At 36.3% G+C, this 15730-nt stretch overlaps 1 protein-coding gene across 1 annotated transcript in view; it reads left to right on the top strand.

The window, feature by feature from the left end:
* Positions 1-1045: 1045 nt before the first annotated feature.
* Positions 1046-15730, top strand: part of hif1an (hypoxia inducible factor 1 subunit alpha inhibitor) — a 35728-nt gene continuing 21043 nt past the window's right edge. Inside the window, exon 1 of the mRNA XM_028795494.2 lies at positions 1046-1435. Coding sequence (XP_028651327.1) covers positions 1271-1435 — 165 coding nt within the window. The 5' untranslated portion in view covers positions 1046-1270. The remainder of the gene's footprint in view (positions 1436-15730) is intronic.

Genomic DNA, 15730 nt, shown 5'->3' with positions numbered 1-15730 from the left:
ACCAGTTAACAAAATAATCTACCACAGAATCATAACTGGTTTCATTCTCATTTAGTAGGCTAACAATCACTGCGTTATTAGCAAATTTTTAAATTAACCTATTTTCAGATTTTCTGTGACAACAATTAGTATAGTAGATGTACAAAAGAGGTGAAAGAACACAGCCCTGAGGGGACCCTGTGAATGAGGACAGCATATCAAACAAAAAACGTTAATTTTCACTCTTCCGAGTCCTGTCTGTTAAAAAAATCAGTCAGCCATTGTATCAAATTGAATTCTAAATTAAAATCCTTTATAAGAGTCCCTCCGCAAGCAGGTGGGTCTAGATGGTGTTAAAAACTGAGGAGATTAAAGTGAGTCCTGATGCCCTCCAAGTGGTTATATAACAGATGAAGTATTTTGTACAATGTAAATAATATAAGAAAGGCTCTCGTCATGGTTAACCCGAACTAGATTAGTGGTCGCGGCAGAAGCTTGGGTGTATGGACTATTGCATCAAAACCTTTAAGATCATATTGAGTTATAATCAAATAATATGAGTACATACATAATGTAATTTTACGGTTTAAAGTAAGATTAATTGCATACATGTAACACCTTAAGAGAATTAATTAAACCGCAGTTTGATTTAACAGTCTTTTGCAGATCCATCAATCGGGTAAAATAAAAAAAAAAACAAGTGAACTCGAGCAGGCGTTACTGACGGACATCGCGACGTCTGACAAATGGATTAAGTTGAATTAAATTAAATAAATGTGTTATGCGCCTGCGTCAAATCAAAGGGGCAAAAATTCCACGGGTAACAGGTATCAATACACCAATTGCCAGTTTATTCGTAAAAATCAACCGGCCTTTCAGTTTATTTTTGCGCTTTTCTGTGTGTTTTATTGTATTGCATTCGAGACTTATCACAGATTTCAAGATTCATAAAAATATATCACAAAGTATACTTTAATAAAGCAATTCTGAGATTTCAGTATCAACTAGTGCTCCTCCTAATCGCTAGGTGGTACTGTTTTTTAAAGAGCGCAGGGCACGGATTTTCCGATCTTACTCTTACGGCGTAAACACTTTCCTCTGTTTTGGGTTGTGTTGACAGTCTAGCTTCTACCTCAGGATTGCAGTACAGTAGAGCGCGTATCATTTGCTTATATTTGTAGTTGCAGTATGGTTTCGTTTTCTGTACAGTAACTTACGCGGAACTTTATTTCAGCAGGCCTCTTTTTTGCTTTATTGTTTTGAGTACGAAGAAGCACCTGTCTGCATTGCTATGGCAGCCGCAGTTAATGATGGAGAGCGAGAGAGTGGCGATTTCTCAGAGAGTCCGCGTTCGGGTTGGACAGAATCTCAGCTTCGCAAGTACCCCTTCCACACCAAACAAATCCCCAGGCTGTCTTATACAGATCCACGGGCAGAGATGTTAATAGATAATGAGGTGAGTGATTAATTACGTATTCCGTCTATGAGTTTAATATGCAGTGGTTTCCCTGAATGTGAGCACAATCTATACTTTCTAAAGTGCAAAGTGTCACAGCATGTTAGTTTGATTTTTTGAATAAGTTTTATTAAAATGTAAATTTCCATATGGAATTTCCAAGGTTTGTTAGATGCGCTGCTTTAGAAACGTAAACGGACAGCTTAGGATTTAGCATGATCTCAGTGACTATTTCTGGTGTGTTTACATTTGCGAATCAAACTTTTGACTGTTCATTGGCTACCGACCACTGAATGGTTTCGATTTATCATGCGGATGTAGTGTATCGTTCCCATCAGCTGTTGTAGGTTACCCATAAAACAAGCATTGTATGTCTCTGGCATTACAAGTGGAACAGAAAAAAATCCCGGTGCGCAAAAGGGGATACAGCATTTTATAAAAGTTATTTTATCAAAGAAAGAAAGATTAGTGCATCACTAGCAATTTGTGCATATCGGTAACAATCCAAAGGTTATTGGGGGAAATGTGCCGTTTATGTTAAAACATTTAATCATATTTAACCGTCCGAACACTTTGCAAGTTTTTCCATTTCAAATATACTTTATATGATAGCTTCTGTACAAACTAATGAGAACGGCGGCAAAAACGTAGTTTTTCTAAAACATTGAATAGTAGACAACGTTTCGCCGCGGTTTAGCTAATTATACACAACTTTGTATTTACTGTTTGTTTCACGCGTATTTGGTAAATAGGGATTTTTTATTCATGTCTTGTATTAGTATTTATGCAAGATATGTAACTAGTATTATAATTTTAGCCTGTTGACAGTTTCAAACGCGCTGTCAACGATTGCTTAAATGGAGGGTCGCTTAGTTTTCCTTTGTTAGTTTAAAAGTAAATAATGAAGTCTGTCAGTTAGGTCAGTGTTATGCATTCGTTCACTTTGCAGCATCTTCACCAGTATTTGATCATTGTTTTCTGCGTCTGGACAGCATTGTATACAATAAGATTGAAATTTCGACCTGACCTAATGACAATACTCAGTTCCATTGCAAATACTAGTACAGTATGTTAAAAACTGATCTGCTTGTGTGCCTTTTTTTTCCCCTCTTCCCTGTGGGCACAATGTTTTCCAAAATATTTTCCTCAAGAATTTATCCTAATGAGGGTCATGTTTCAGGATAGAGAACAATTCCATTCCATAAGTGTTTGCCACATTGCTGAGCCTCAAGATACCCATATCTATGGAATTCACAAAAATAAGTAATTTTTATAAAACGGAATGCAGTTCAACTATAGAAAGATATCCCAAATTTACATGAAAACCTAACTAGAAATATGTAAGTTAAACTCTGAATTGTGCTTTCACTTTCAAACAGAGCGATTTGCCAGTTTTAGTGTTGTGGATAAGACATAAGAATTCTGTTTGACCATGACTCAAGTTATATTTAAAAAATTATTTTTTTTTAAGTTTATAAATCCTACATAAGCTATTAATACTTTGCAACTGTTATGTCCTAGATTACCTTTCAAGATTAATGTGTTCAACAGGTATTTTATTATATCTGGCACACACGTGATACCAGCTTTGATGCTTTAACACATAACAAAGTTTGTCTGCCTCTAGAAAAATCTTCAGAAGCTTAATAAAGAGCAATATTTAATATCATTTTTTTTTACTTCTCGTTTATATGTATATATATATATATATATATATATATATATATATATATATATATATATATATATATTTTTTTTTTTTTTACTAAATTCACTTTTTTGTCAATGACTGCTAGATCCTTAATCAGATTTGTTATTGTAAAATACAAAACTGCTAAGTGTCAATTTTATTGTTTTTAGCACGATTTTACTCAGCATCTCTTGTCATGTACCTCTTCTTTAAAACAGATATAAACCTTTTATCAATAAGAGTCATACTCTTATTTTTCATTAGGTGTTGATTACAGACTGTTAAGTTGTTTTAGTTTTCTCATTTTGGTCCTTTGTTTCATAACTGGCATTATGTACAAGGATGGTTCTTCCTTCTTTCCTTTTTGTTGGTGTCATGGTTCTCTGCACTCAAATTCCATGAGTAACTAAAATTAATAAAGTGTATACAATTGACCTTTACTTGTAATCATTTAATTTCTATACCTCCTTAATTTAAGCAAGGGGCACACAGTCCATCACTGTGTTGCACAAATCCATATTCTCTCAAGTGTATCTTTTAGATCTTGGCAGAGGACTTTTGCAGAAACACTGGTGATGCATTTATTTGTGTTTTTAGAGAATATATGTGGCAAATACACTAGTCTGTGTTGATTAAATAAAGGTGTTTTTAATCTGAAATAAGTAATATTTTTATAGAATTCTACATAGTTTTCTTGACTTAATAATGAATTCTTAAATTCTGTCTAGCTGTATTATTTCTGTATATGGTCTACCCAACATTTTTTTCTGTTATTGACAATGCAAGCTAGATTTCAAAGCCTGAAATTTTGTATTAATTGTATTCTTCTGTCCTTAAACTCTGAATCTTTGAAGATGTAAGACGATTGTTGCTAGAAATGTAGAAGAAAAATTAAGTGTGTATTAGACTGTTATTTTTTAAACCATTCTACATTAAAAAATTTTGTCAGTGTTTTTGCAGATATAGAAAACTACTTTATTCCAGATTCCCTTTACCATCTCTGTGAATAAGTGCTTCCTGTCTTCTCTGTTAATCGCACATCTCCTTGATTTCCCTTGGTGTCGTCAAGAATGATTTTTACAATTTGTAACTGAACTTTTTAAAGTATGTGGGCTACAGTTTAATTTTAAAATGTTAGCATAGTTTTGCAAGTATGTAATATTTTTGGCAATGTGCCATTCTCTTACAATGTAAAGGTGGCAGTGGCATGTCAATAGGTTCCAGTAATACTACTGTAGTTCCTTGTCTTATTTTTATTTATTTTATATTAAAATCCAACCGTGATATTAAAAACAGTATTGTTACGTCCTGGGTTTATGTAAAACTGAAAGGAACTGCAAGGACAGTAACAGCAAGCTCAACCTGAAAGCATGAAGAATGGAATAAGAAACAAGATTTTCTGTTCCAAGGTCAGGTTTTGACCTGCCACATGTTATATAGTTAGTCAGTGGTACACTGTCTTTAGGAAACTATTTAATTTCTAAATTTAAAAAGCACAGTGAGTTGTTCATTGCTTGGGCATTTTGAAATGGAGAGGAGACACTCGTTCTGTAAGCTATTCTTCTTGTACAATCCTGCACAGAAAACCTAGGATGACCAAGTCTCCAGAAATGATGTAATACATGTTACTATTAACTTATTCAATCTTCAAGCTTATTTTGTTTTTACTACCTTGTGCAGTTACCTTGAAAGAGGATTATGTAGTTGTATGTGGGTCTTTGTGAAATATTTTTATCTTATGAGAACAAGTGCATCAGAAACTAGAATTTCATTTGAATTTTACAATTAACAAAACTAGTCAGATTTTTGTAAAGAAACATTTTCTACATTATAAACAGCAATAGTCAGAAATTCTGTTAAGGTGGGTAGCTTTATGTGTATGCTTCACACAGCCAGTGACTTAAGTTTGGAATTTAAACCAAACATGTCTTTTCTCTTATTTATTTTCTTTTTATCTTGTTTACTTACTGTGTACTCCACAAGTTGGTCTTTATTTTGCATAGAGCTTTTAGTTACTGTACACATTTCCTAATACATTGTTTAATTCAATTACCTGGCAGAATACTGTTTTAACTACAGCTAGTTTTACTTTCACGTTCTATTATACACTTACAATGAACCAACCGAATCATTTACAACATTTAATTGTAGAATGAAAAGTTTGGCATACATGAAACTGAAACTGATATGGAGCAGATGAGTAATCTAGGAGGGAAAGAAACCACTTGACAGAGACTTGGGCTGATTGATGAAAACCAGTCAGAAAAGCTCTTAATGTGCTACCATCACATACAGTAGAGATCAGCCTTCCTTCAACAACTCATTTACAGATATGTTACAATTTGCTGTTTATCATCCCAGAATAAAGACTTGTTTTCTGGCACTACTGTATATATAATCTGCTGTATAACATTCTGTATTTTTTACCTTGTTTTAAAGACTCCTCTTTCAATTATATTTGGAATACTTGTGAAAGAAAGGTACTATACAAACAATTTTTAGTTAAACATTTTTTTCAGTGATCCTAATTGTATTTAAGTTGATGCAGAAAATAGATATCTGGCTGTTTTTCTTTGCTACATTTTGACAAGTGACATGGTATCTAATAGATTGTATCAAAGTAAGTTATATTTGCAGCACTGATACTGTTGTCCTACACCCTAAATAGATTAAAATGGCTGTAATTGTGATTGTTACCTTACATATACTACCATACAGATGTTTAGCTTGCAGAAAAATGAAACACTACTGTTAGTTTCATTCATGTCATTAGAAAACTGCATAGGACATTCTTTAAGTGCAGTAGCTGATACCTACAACACTATTACTTTTGATATACAGTATTTAAATTTAAAAACTAATATAAATATTAGTTGCTTGTTATTTTTATAATTATGTCCAAAGGTTGTGCAGCTTAGGAAAATGTGAATATTTATATTTGCAGAATAAATCTATTAAAATAATTGCTATGAAAACCAAATAATACAAAATGTTCAGTCAGATAAAGTACATTTAAGTATTGAATTAACCTTTGTAGGCATTACCAGCAGGAATTTCCTTTTGGCAATTAAATTGATTCAAAAGAATGCCTGTAGCCACATGGGTACTTGAGGCCCAGACTTACGACTAATTATCCTACTGCTGGATAATTAACTGGAAATTCTTAAGTGCATAGTCTCAGAGTTACAGAAGGTGTTCAGCCGTTGATGGCCATAGTGGCTTTAGGCTTTCTGTCTAGCCAATTCTTCTTCTACATGCTGTTTGTTCTTTCTTTATACAATTACTGTGCCAATACACTTTCAAGTAAGAATTTTCCTGTACTCTGTACACTTTATAATTCTACCATTAGTGCTTCCAACTACTACAACAAATAAAAACTCCAAAGGGTTTACTCACATAATAGGAATTTAACAAGAATATCTTAATTAATTATTTATTTTTTGTTAAAGTGAAGGTATGAGCTTGTAAAAAAACAGCATATTTAACTGAGACAGGAATCCAATTAAGAGAAGAAAATGTTTGGGCTAAAAATGGAGGGCCACTGTGATCATAACTAAGCACCCTAGTTTTACAAGAAGTGGTTCAATAACAAATTACATTATAGTGCTTTTACTGTTAAATTCTGGTGTTATAATTTAGTTTTACTTGGTACCTTATACCCTCAACCTCTAGTGCCACAATGGCTATCTTTGAACCCGCTCCCATAAAAGTGTTATATGCAAATGATATTGTGATGAATGAAATTAATGTATTACATATAATGGTGAGAGCTCAACTTTTTTGGTTAGGCAACATTTTTTTTAGGGACTGACACATTTAATGATATTCAGTAAATTCTGGGAATTGCTTGCATAGGCAAAGAGAAAAAAGAGTGTGTTTGGAAAATGGCACACAATTCAGGACATTATAGGTCGGTAATTCTGAATGGCCTTGAAGACTTGGTGGAGAAGCTGGTATATTACGAACAAAAAAGAAAAAAAAATTGAGAAAGTATACGCAAAGGTCTGACATGTGATTTAAAGACCATTAAAGAACTTAATGTGGGTGCAATGAGTGGAGAAAGTCTTAAAACATGATTTAATTATGAGTTACACATATCTTGAAAAAATAAATTTCACTGTGTAAACATTATTCAAAACCAGTCTTTACAAATTTTTCTTATGAATTTAAGATATCTTCTGAGAATGCAGGATGTCTACTAAAAATGACATTTTGAAACTTTAACAATTTACATTTATTTTTCGTGAGACTGCTTTCAACAAAGCTAAGACAAAATTTATTAATGCAGAATGCTGTATTATCTATATAGCATACATCTTAACATACAGTACAGAAAGCAGATAAACTACATTCATATTAAATACATGTAGTATTTTTTCAACTGAAGAAAATATTTTAGCAAGTTTTTTTTATGAAAAAGCGAGTATTGACCGCATTTCTTCTGATTATCTTGTTCACATTTGAACTTTATCGATTTTAAAATGTCCCTTAAAACGGTTGTGCTTGGATAAGCACGGATTCTTTTTGTAGAATGTGTTTTTGTTGTATCCTGCATAAAATGCCCACTTAAGATTAAACTGCTTGCATTTAACTCTTAAAATGAATTTGCTGATACCCACGGTGACAGATAAGGGGTAAAAGGGCTAAAAACTCGGTTGACATTTTGGAATTCGTTAATTTCCTGTTGTACCTATAATTATTTTCGTACAAATACAGACAAAACGTAACTCTTTTAAATTAAACGTTTTGTTTGATATTATCAATCTACTGGTTTCACTCTCGATCCAAGATGACACCGCATTATGCGTTATTTATATCTTTTTAAGTTTTTTTTTTTTTTTCCTCGTTTCGCATACACATTTTCTGTAACCTGTACCCGATAATTGTTTTCAGTGTGAGCAGTTACTTAAGAGTCAACAAATGTATATAATTTAATGTATTAATGTGACGGTATAAACGCGTCGTTTCATCTCATGGCCTTTATTCATAATTCAAGAATAATTGAGGGGTTAACCTGTAAGGGTTTAACCTAACATTTTATTTAGCAACGTAAAATTGACTTCAGTCTGATTTTGGTATGACTTTTTTTATAATGGAAATGGTACATGAATTTTATAGTTGATTTAGTTTTAAATTCTATTGAAAAATACTAGTGATTAATTTATATTAATAAAGATTACGAAATTAGTGGCTTTTGTTTTGCTCTCAGAAATGATATCCAACTGGTAAACAGTATTTGCATGCATAGCGAAACCTGCCTCACGTTGTGCAATTCCTTTCGGCTGGTGATACATTCCGAATTTCCGTCCATAAAGTGGAAGTTGAGTCGTTTATAAGCATACTGTTGGCTGGGCATACACACATCACCCTTCCGCCTAATCAGTATCAACATTAGTCTCGGTAAGAGAGCTGAGAGCGGGGATCTGGCGCACGTGCCAACTGTGATGTACGCTGGTACAGTCACGTAGCGTTGACTGCAGATTGCGCATGCGTACTTGTCGTCCTACTCCTGCGAGAGCATCTTGTGCAATTGTTTGGACATAAAGGGGTCATAGATGAATAGCGTTATTTTGTTATAGAAGAAAGAGGTTGGGAGAGAGTTCAAAGTTATTAATTGAAAAATATTCTGATATACAGCTAAATAACTGCTTTTTGTCATTTAGAATGTTATTTATTATAATATCGGAAATGTACACTTGCTTTTGTATATCGCCTAACATTTGTCTTTGGGCAATTTTCTAATTACTTTTAAAGATTGGGTTTATTTATTTAAGTGGTCGGAAATGCATATAGGAGTGTGCATCTTATATCCAAAATGTTGATGTGTTAGCTGACTGTCCACAGTTTGCCCCGATCCGTGGCCCAAAATCCATCCCGTTTATTTGCCAGTGCTTTCACTCTGTACTACAGTACCTTGTGTCTCTGACGACAGAATTAAGCTTTTAGTAACAGTCGATAGTGTAATTAAATAGTTGATGCACCTAATTGAGCTGTGTATAAACCCTACCACTATAAACTCTAATATTAAAACAGATTTCGGAAAGCATACTGTACCTTTCCAATAAAAGTATAAATATGTACAGTCTCTGTACATTGAGTGCTTTAAAGAAGTATTTGCATTCGTGCAGATTTCCTTAATGCTAATTTTTGACACTGTTTTGAGGACTTGAGCCAGATTACAAATCATGAAGGATTCCAGCACCAACTGGCACTGTAAGAAAAAGTAAATACCCCCTTCCAAGCAGTTACAGGTTGCAACATCTTTATAATAATTCTTAACATTTATATAACGCTTTTCTCACTACTCAAAGCGCTCTCCATACAGGGAGAACCCGGAACGTGAACCCATGATCTACTTACTGCGAGGCACATCATTACAAAAGAATTTTGGCCTGTTCTTCCCTACAGAACTGTTCATATTTAGAAATATGGTAGGCTGTTGCACAGACACCTATTTCCACCACTCAAAAAAGAACAAAATTCCCTATCTCGCAATAGCATCACGTTATTAATCCATAACTATGGTGTTATTTTGCTGAATTATTGCCTGTTGCTGCTGTTATTGTACACGTGTGGTTTGCAATCAAGTTACAAGATCTGAACAAAAGCTGTTTTCATATAGTTAGTTTTAATCGTATTAAAGTTTAGTGCAGGCATTTTAACATACTATAGGCAAAGTAATAGAGCTAGCATTCCTGTCTCACAGCGCGATGGTCTGCATAGGGTATGCATGAATTTTGGGATTGATCAGTATTGGTAAGTGTGCTTTACTGCAAATGATTACCTGTTTAAACGCGGAATACTGGAAATAAGTTAGTAATACTTCTCAATTATCAAATTACGTTTAGTCCTTCATGTGCTTGAGAGGTAGACAATGTCCATTCACTTTTTCCACCCCGAACCTTAGCCCCTAACAGTGAAGGTCTGAACAATAGCTGCTGCACCACCAGATCATATTGTTTCAGAATATCTGTTTGCAAGTAACTGGATTAAAATTAGATACTTTATGGCAATCCTTTGCAGCCTATAAATACTGTCCACCACATTTGGTCCTTGCCTTAAACCTAGTGCTGTTGTGATAATCACTGGTTCTCCCTGACCCTAAACTGGGCAGATTAAATTTACCCCTCAACTCATGCTGGACTGAATGCATATCTGACTTTGTTTCAGTCCTTGTTGCTTGATTATATACTACACATTTGCTTAACTTCTCCGTCAATAGCTGTCTCTAGACAGCCAGAGCATGCTAAGGGTGTCCATCTCCACTTCAACAGATTACTTGGTGACCATGCCCAAAGAAGGCACTCAGAGCCTCAGGATAGGCAGCAGAATCAAGTTTTATTGTGCAATGCACATTCAGTTCTTCTCAAGAGCTTACCTCATTTCGCTCATTTGTCACCATCATCTGACTCCAAACATTCCATTGCCTTGGTTCTGCCTCTAATTCGCTCAACCGGTATTTCCCAACCTAAAAAGTGTAGCACTCTATTTTATCCATCATGCCAACTTGACAGGCCCTCTCCCCTCCCGTCCAGTACTTGCCACCATTATTTTCCTTCGCCCAGGTTCACCTCTTAACTTTGGGAGGTGTTGCCTGTCAACCCCTCTCTGCATACCTGAACTTGACTTATGAAATATTGCTGATTTCTAGTTTGCTAAGAAAAATGAAAAATATACAGGCATAGACCTTTTTGTGATTAAACACTTAATATACTAAAATGCACTGAGATATGATGCTTATCATATATGCTCATGATTCCCTTTGAATATTTGCAAATCTTTGACTTTAAAAATATACTTTTCTATATGTGCAGTGTGTGATCAAGTGTCGGGGACCTATAAATAAAGTTTAGTTTTAATCCAGTTATTTGCAAGTATTTTGAAACAATGTGATCTGGTGGCACAGCAGCTAATGTTCAGACCTCTATTCTTGAGTGGCTTGGATTGGAGGGGGGGTGAGGGTGTGGATGTTATTTACTTCACAGGACCCAACGGACTAAAGATAATTTCTTAATTGAGAAATAATACTGACACATTTTCAATATTCAGCGTTAAAGAAAATAATTAAATGGAGTTAAACAGACTCCGTAATACTGATTAATCTAGAATTTCAAGGTGAGAACATGCAAATTTGATGCAGACCCTGGCACATTGTAGCAGGAATGCTACAGTAGCTCTGCGCTATCACCATGCCAGTGTTCAAACTTCTGTACTAAACTTTAACATGATTAAAATGAAATGTATACCTATACATTTTTGTTCATTTGTTGTCACTTGATTGCAATTTACACATGTGTTTATCTCTCCATCAATGTTTGCGAAATAACATTTTTTTTTATTTGAAGTGGCAGGAATAATCCTCCATATTGTTGGGCATGAAGTGCTTATTTTTCAGGTCTTGCCACAGCATCACTATTATGTATAGGTCTAGGCTTTGACTAGGCTAGTCCAAAATTATGATTTTTTTTTTTTGTTTTTTTTTATAATTCCTTCTTAAATGTAAATTTGCTTTTGTATGTTGTGTTGTCTTGATACAAAGTGTCCCACACCATCAAATTAGCACAACATTTGAACTGTTGATGTGTGCTTGTACTATGGAGTTCCATGTTCACTTTATGCCAGACATAAAGTCATACAAAAAGACCAAATTTATACAAAAAGATACACTCTTGTCTCCTCTACTCATAAAATTTTCTCCCACAAGGTATTGGGATTATGCAAGTGTTCCCTGGTCAGTGGAAGATGGACATTTTATGATGTTTTTGGTTAGCAATAGTTCCCTGCCTTGTTACTTTCCAGTGATGCCAGTTTTTGATTAGTATCTACCCGATTTACTGAAAGTTAAATCCTTTCTTTCTTTCTTTCACAATTATTTTGGCAGTGCCCTCCAGAACACTTTCAGTACTGTTCAAAGCATCGTCCATTTGGAGATTAATTGGAGAGTTAAAAATGTGTTTTTTCTATCTTTTTCCAGATTGGTACATCTTGTATGGTATCAACAGTTTTTTTTTTGTTTTTTTTTTTCTCCCTGGTCTATTCGGAATTTCGTTTAAAAAGTGGCATTATATGCTTATTAAACCTTCCTGTTGGCAACTTGACTGGCAAGGGTCAAAAAAGTGAAGTTTATATTAAGCGGCAATCAAAACTGTCTGTGTTCAATTAGCAAACTTGAATTGTCCCCTTTTTTAATTTTAAGGGATCAATCGGATATATATTTTTCAAACCTTACTGGATAAATTGGTATTGGATGTACATTAGAGGGTCAGCTCAAGTTGGACAGTTGGGAGACAAAGTCATAGAGGCGAGATTGCGTTGGTTTGGACATGTGCAGAGGAGAGATGCTGGGTATATTGGGAAAAGGATGTTAAAGATAGAGCTGCCAGGCAAGAGAAAGGCCTAAGAGAAGGTTTATGGATGTGGTGAGCGAAGACATGCAGGTGATGGGTGTAACAGAACAAGATGCAGAGAACAGAAAGATATGAAAGAAGATGATCCGCTGTGGCAACCCCTAACGGGAGGAGCCGAAAGAAGGTTAAATAAAAAAAAATGTATTATTTGTTCATTCAGGTGCTGTTTATCTAATTATCTATTTTGCTCAAAGACCCAAAAGCATTCAGTCTCAAAAATGCTTTTTCAAAACCGTGTATAAATAGCTAATCTTTAGCCAAAAGTAACATTTCTGGTACCTTCCAATTTCAGTATTGTTTTGTACATCTTAGCTGAAAGGAAATTGGTGAGCTTAGGTAGATAAAATAGCCTGTAATTTTGTTAATTAAATTCTTAACATCTGCCTAGATATGTCTTCTAATATAATCAACTTAAAAAATGTTTTTGTTACAGTATGCATTCTTTATTGGAGCACTGACATATTTATAAAGTAATGTGTTGCTTCATCAGACTAAGCCTTGGTAAATCCTGTTTGGTCAGATGGGTTTTTCGTCAGGTTCCTGCAGTAGCTCAGTTGGTATGCAAGATGAGCGAAAAAGTGCTTTACTTGTCAGTAGGAGGAAAAGTAGCCTTCACAGTGTGTAATTTAATTCACTTATGTTCATCTCCACTCTAATTTGACCTGGAGGATTTTTATTTATTTATTTTATTTATTTATTATTAAACATTTTTGTTAACCAGCATGCACACAAAACAGGGAGAATAACAGAGTTTCTTTACCAAGACAATTAACTTGTTTAGAGTGGTTCAGATCAGGCATTATACAGATGCCAAATACTCTGAGTAACTATGGGACAGACAGCTTGCTTTCTGTGCGTAGACTCTCCAATACAGGTAGTCCCCAAGTTACGGACATTACGACTTACGAACTGGGCCGCAGCTGCTCCTTCATCTGTCTGGGGGACGCAACGCAGGTGCCTCGGCAACTGCCGCGCCATCATCTTCAACCTGGGGACGCTGCAAGCGGTGGCTGGAGGGGGGCGATTTCGCTGCTCATGCAGTGTAGTGTTATTCGGGCGGCTACCGCTCGTGTGCAGGACGGAGGCTTCATGGGGCGGTTCGCTGCCCACCCACCATGCCGCCGCAGCTACTGCTCCTGACTGGACTGGACGGAGGCAGGATTGGGCGGAGGAGGGGCGTTTCATTGCCCGCCCACCACACACCGCTGCCCCATTTGTTCTCGGTGGGCGGCTGGTGATGCTGCAAGCGGTGATCCGGTTGTGGCTGAAGGGAGGTCATTGAGGGTGAATGGGATGGTGGGGGGCAGCATTGTAGTGTGCCTCGGGTGGCTGCCTGTTGCTTGGGGGCGGTGCTAGGCAATTCACTACCCGCCTTTGGCCGCACCCTGTTCGTTCTCGGTGGGCGGACACTGCAGGCAGCATACTGTAGTGGAGGTGACTGTGTGGTGGCGGGTGGTGAATCGCCCCTCGCTGTCCCCATTCATTACATAGCAGGAAGTTGTCTCTAGTCAGTACATCAGACGTGCTGATGATGGGTGCCTTCCTGCTGTGATAGCATGTACAGTGCTGTGCAGAAGAGCTCATCTTAACCTTTTGTCTTCACCCTTCAAAAATGTCTCTGAAACACAAATCTGATGTAAGTGCTGGTGATACAGTAAAGAAGAGAAAAAAAATCACCATGGAAAATAAAGTAGAAATAATAAAAAGGTCAGAGAGAGGTGAAACTCCATTATTCTTTGGCAGAGCACTTGGTTACAGTCGGTCAACAATAGCATTTATTAAAATAACGTACATGTACCAACTTGCATACAAATTCAGCTTAAGAACAAACCTACAGTCCCTATCTTGTACGTAACCCGGGGACTGCCTATACTTTGTACCGTCTTGGTTTCGTCTAAAGAATCTTGCTAATCATTTTATACTACCATCTGAGATTAGGAGTTGATGATGTTAAGTAAATGGCTTTGTGATGTTCTCTGTTAAGCATATCACTAAAGTGTTGGCCAGTCAGGAATTGTTTGAGGCATAAATACATATTTAGTTTATCAGTCTTACCACAATTCTCCTTTCTCTGTCAGTGTCTCCAGCTGTACAATACTTGGGCAGCAATTCCTAGTAGACTGTGCAAACCAGTAGTTCTGAACTTTTCTGAACATTCTTCCTATTCTATGACTGCAAAGTGTGAAACTTTACCAAATTTTCAGGATTGGGAGTACTTAACTCTGCTCTTTAATAATTGTTAGGCACTGGTGCTGTATATTTTTAAAATAAATAATAAATCTACCCATCAGTGTTTACTGTATATGATGCCTTGCAAAATGTCAGTATTCATAATCAGCTTTACAAAATAAACCCAAGTCTAGTGTATACTATCTATCTATCTACTCGCATGTATTAATGTAAATTTATAAAAAAATGACGATAGTATAAACATTCTTTAAGACTTCAGGCACATGAATGTTGCCTCATTTGGCATTTTAAGCCGGGAGGATTTATTATTTGTACTTTTGTATTTCATATTTTTGTATATTCTCACATTGCTGATTACATTTGTTTTGTTATATTCAGAGTTAATTAGTGAAAACCTTTATTTACCGCAGGTCAGGTTGGGTGAAGCAGCAGGGTACAGCTCGTTCCTGCACCCTCCACACAACAGAACGGCTCCCCCAGGCAAACACATGGTCCAGTCCAGTCCAGCCTCTCAAAAATTGCCATCTATCTGCCGCAGAGAGGTGTTATGTGGGCAGCCCTTTGGCCTGGTCCAGCCACTCAGTTCCTCAACAATGAGGATGCTGCGAGCCGAATCACCCTCGGGGAAATGCACCACATGGCCGTAGTGAGCCGTAACCGTCGTTCCCTCACAATGCAGATAATGTGCCTCACTTGGGACTCCATGAGCAACTGCTCAATCGACACAGTCAAACCAGCGGTACCCAAGGATTCTCCAAAGAGACACAGTACCAAAGGACCGGTCTTGTCTCAGGTCACTGGATAGCGTCCATGTCTCGCAACCATATTTCAAAACAGGAAGCACCAGGGCTCTGAAGATCTGGACCTTCGTCCTTTTGCAAAGACATTGGGAGCGCCACACACACACCTTTCCAGCGACCTCATGATCCCCCCATGCAGCTCCAGTCCATCTACTGACTTCATAGGAAGAGTCACCAGAGACACAAATGTCACTGCGAAGGGAAGTAA

Source organism: Erpetoichthys calabaricus, chromosome 2 (assembly GCF_900747795.2).
Source record: "Erpetoichthys calabaricus chromosome 2, fErpCal1.3, whole genome shotgun sequence".
Classification (NCBI taxonomy): Eukaryota; Metazoa; Chordata; class Cladistia; order Polypteriformes; family Polypteridae; genus Erpetoichthys; species Erpetoichthys calabaricus.
Note: the sequence above shows the minus strand (reverse complement) of the source record. Positions and strands in the feature narration are given on the sequence as shown.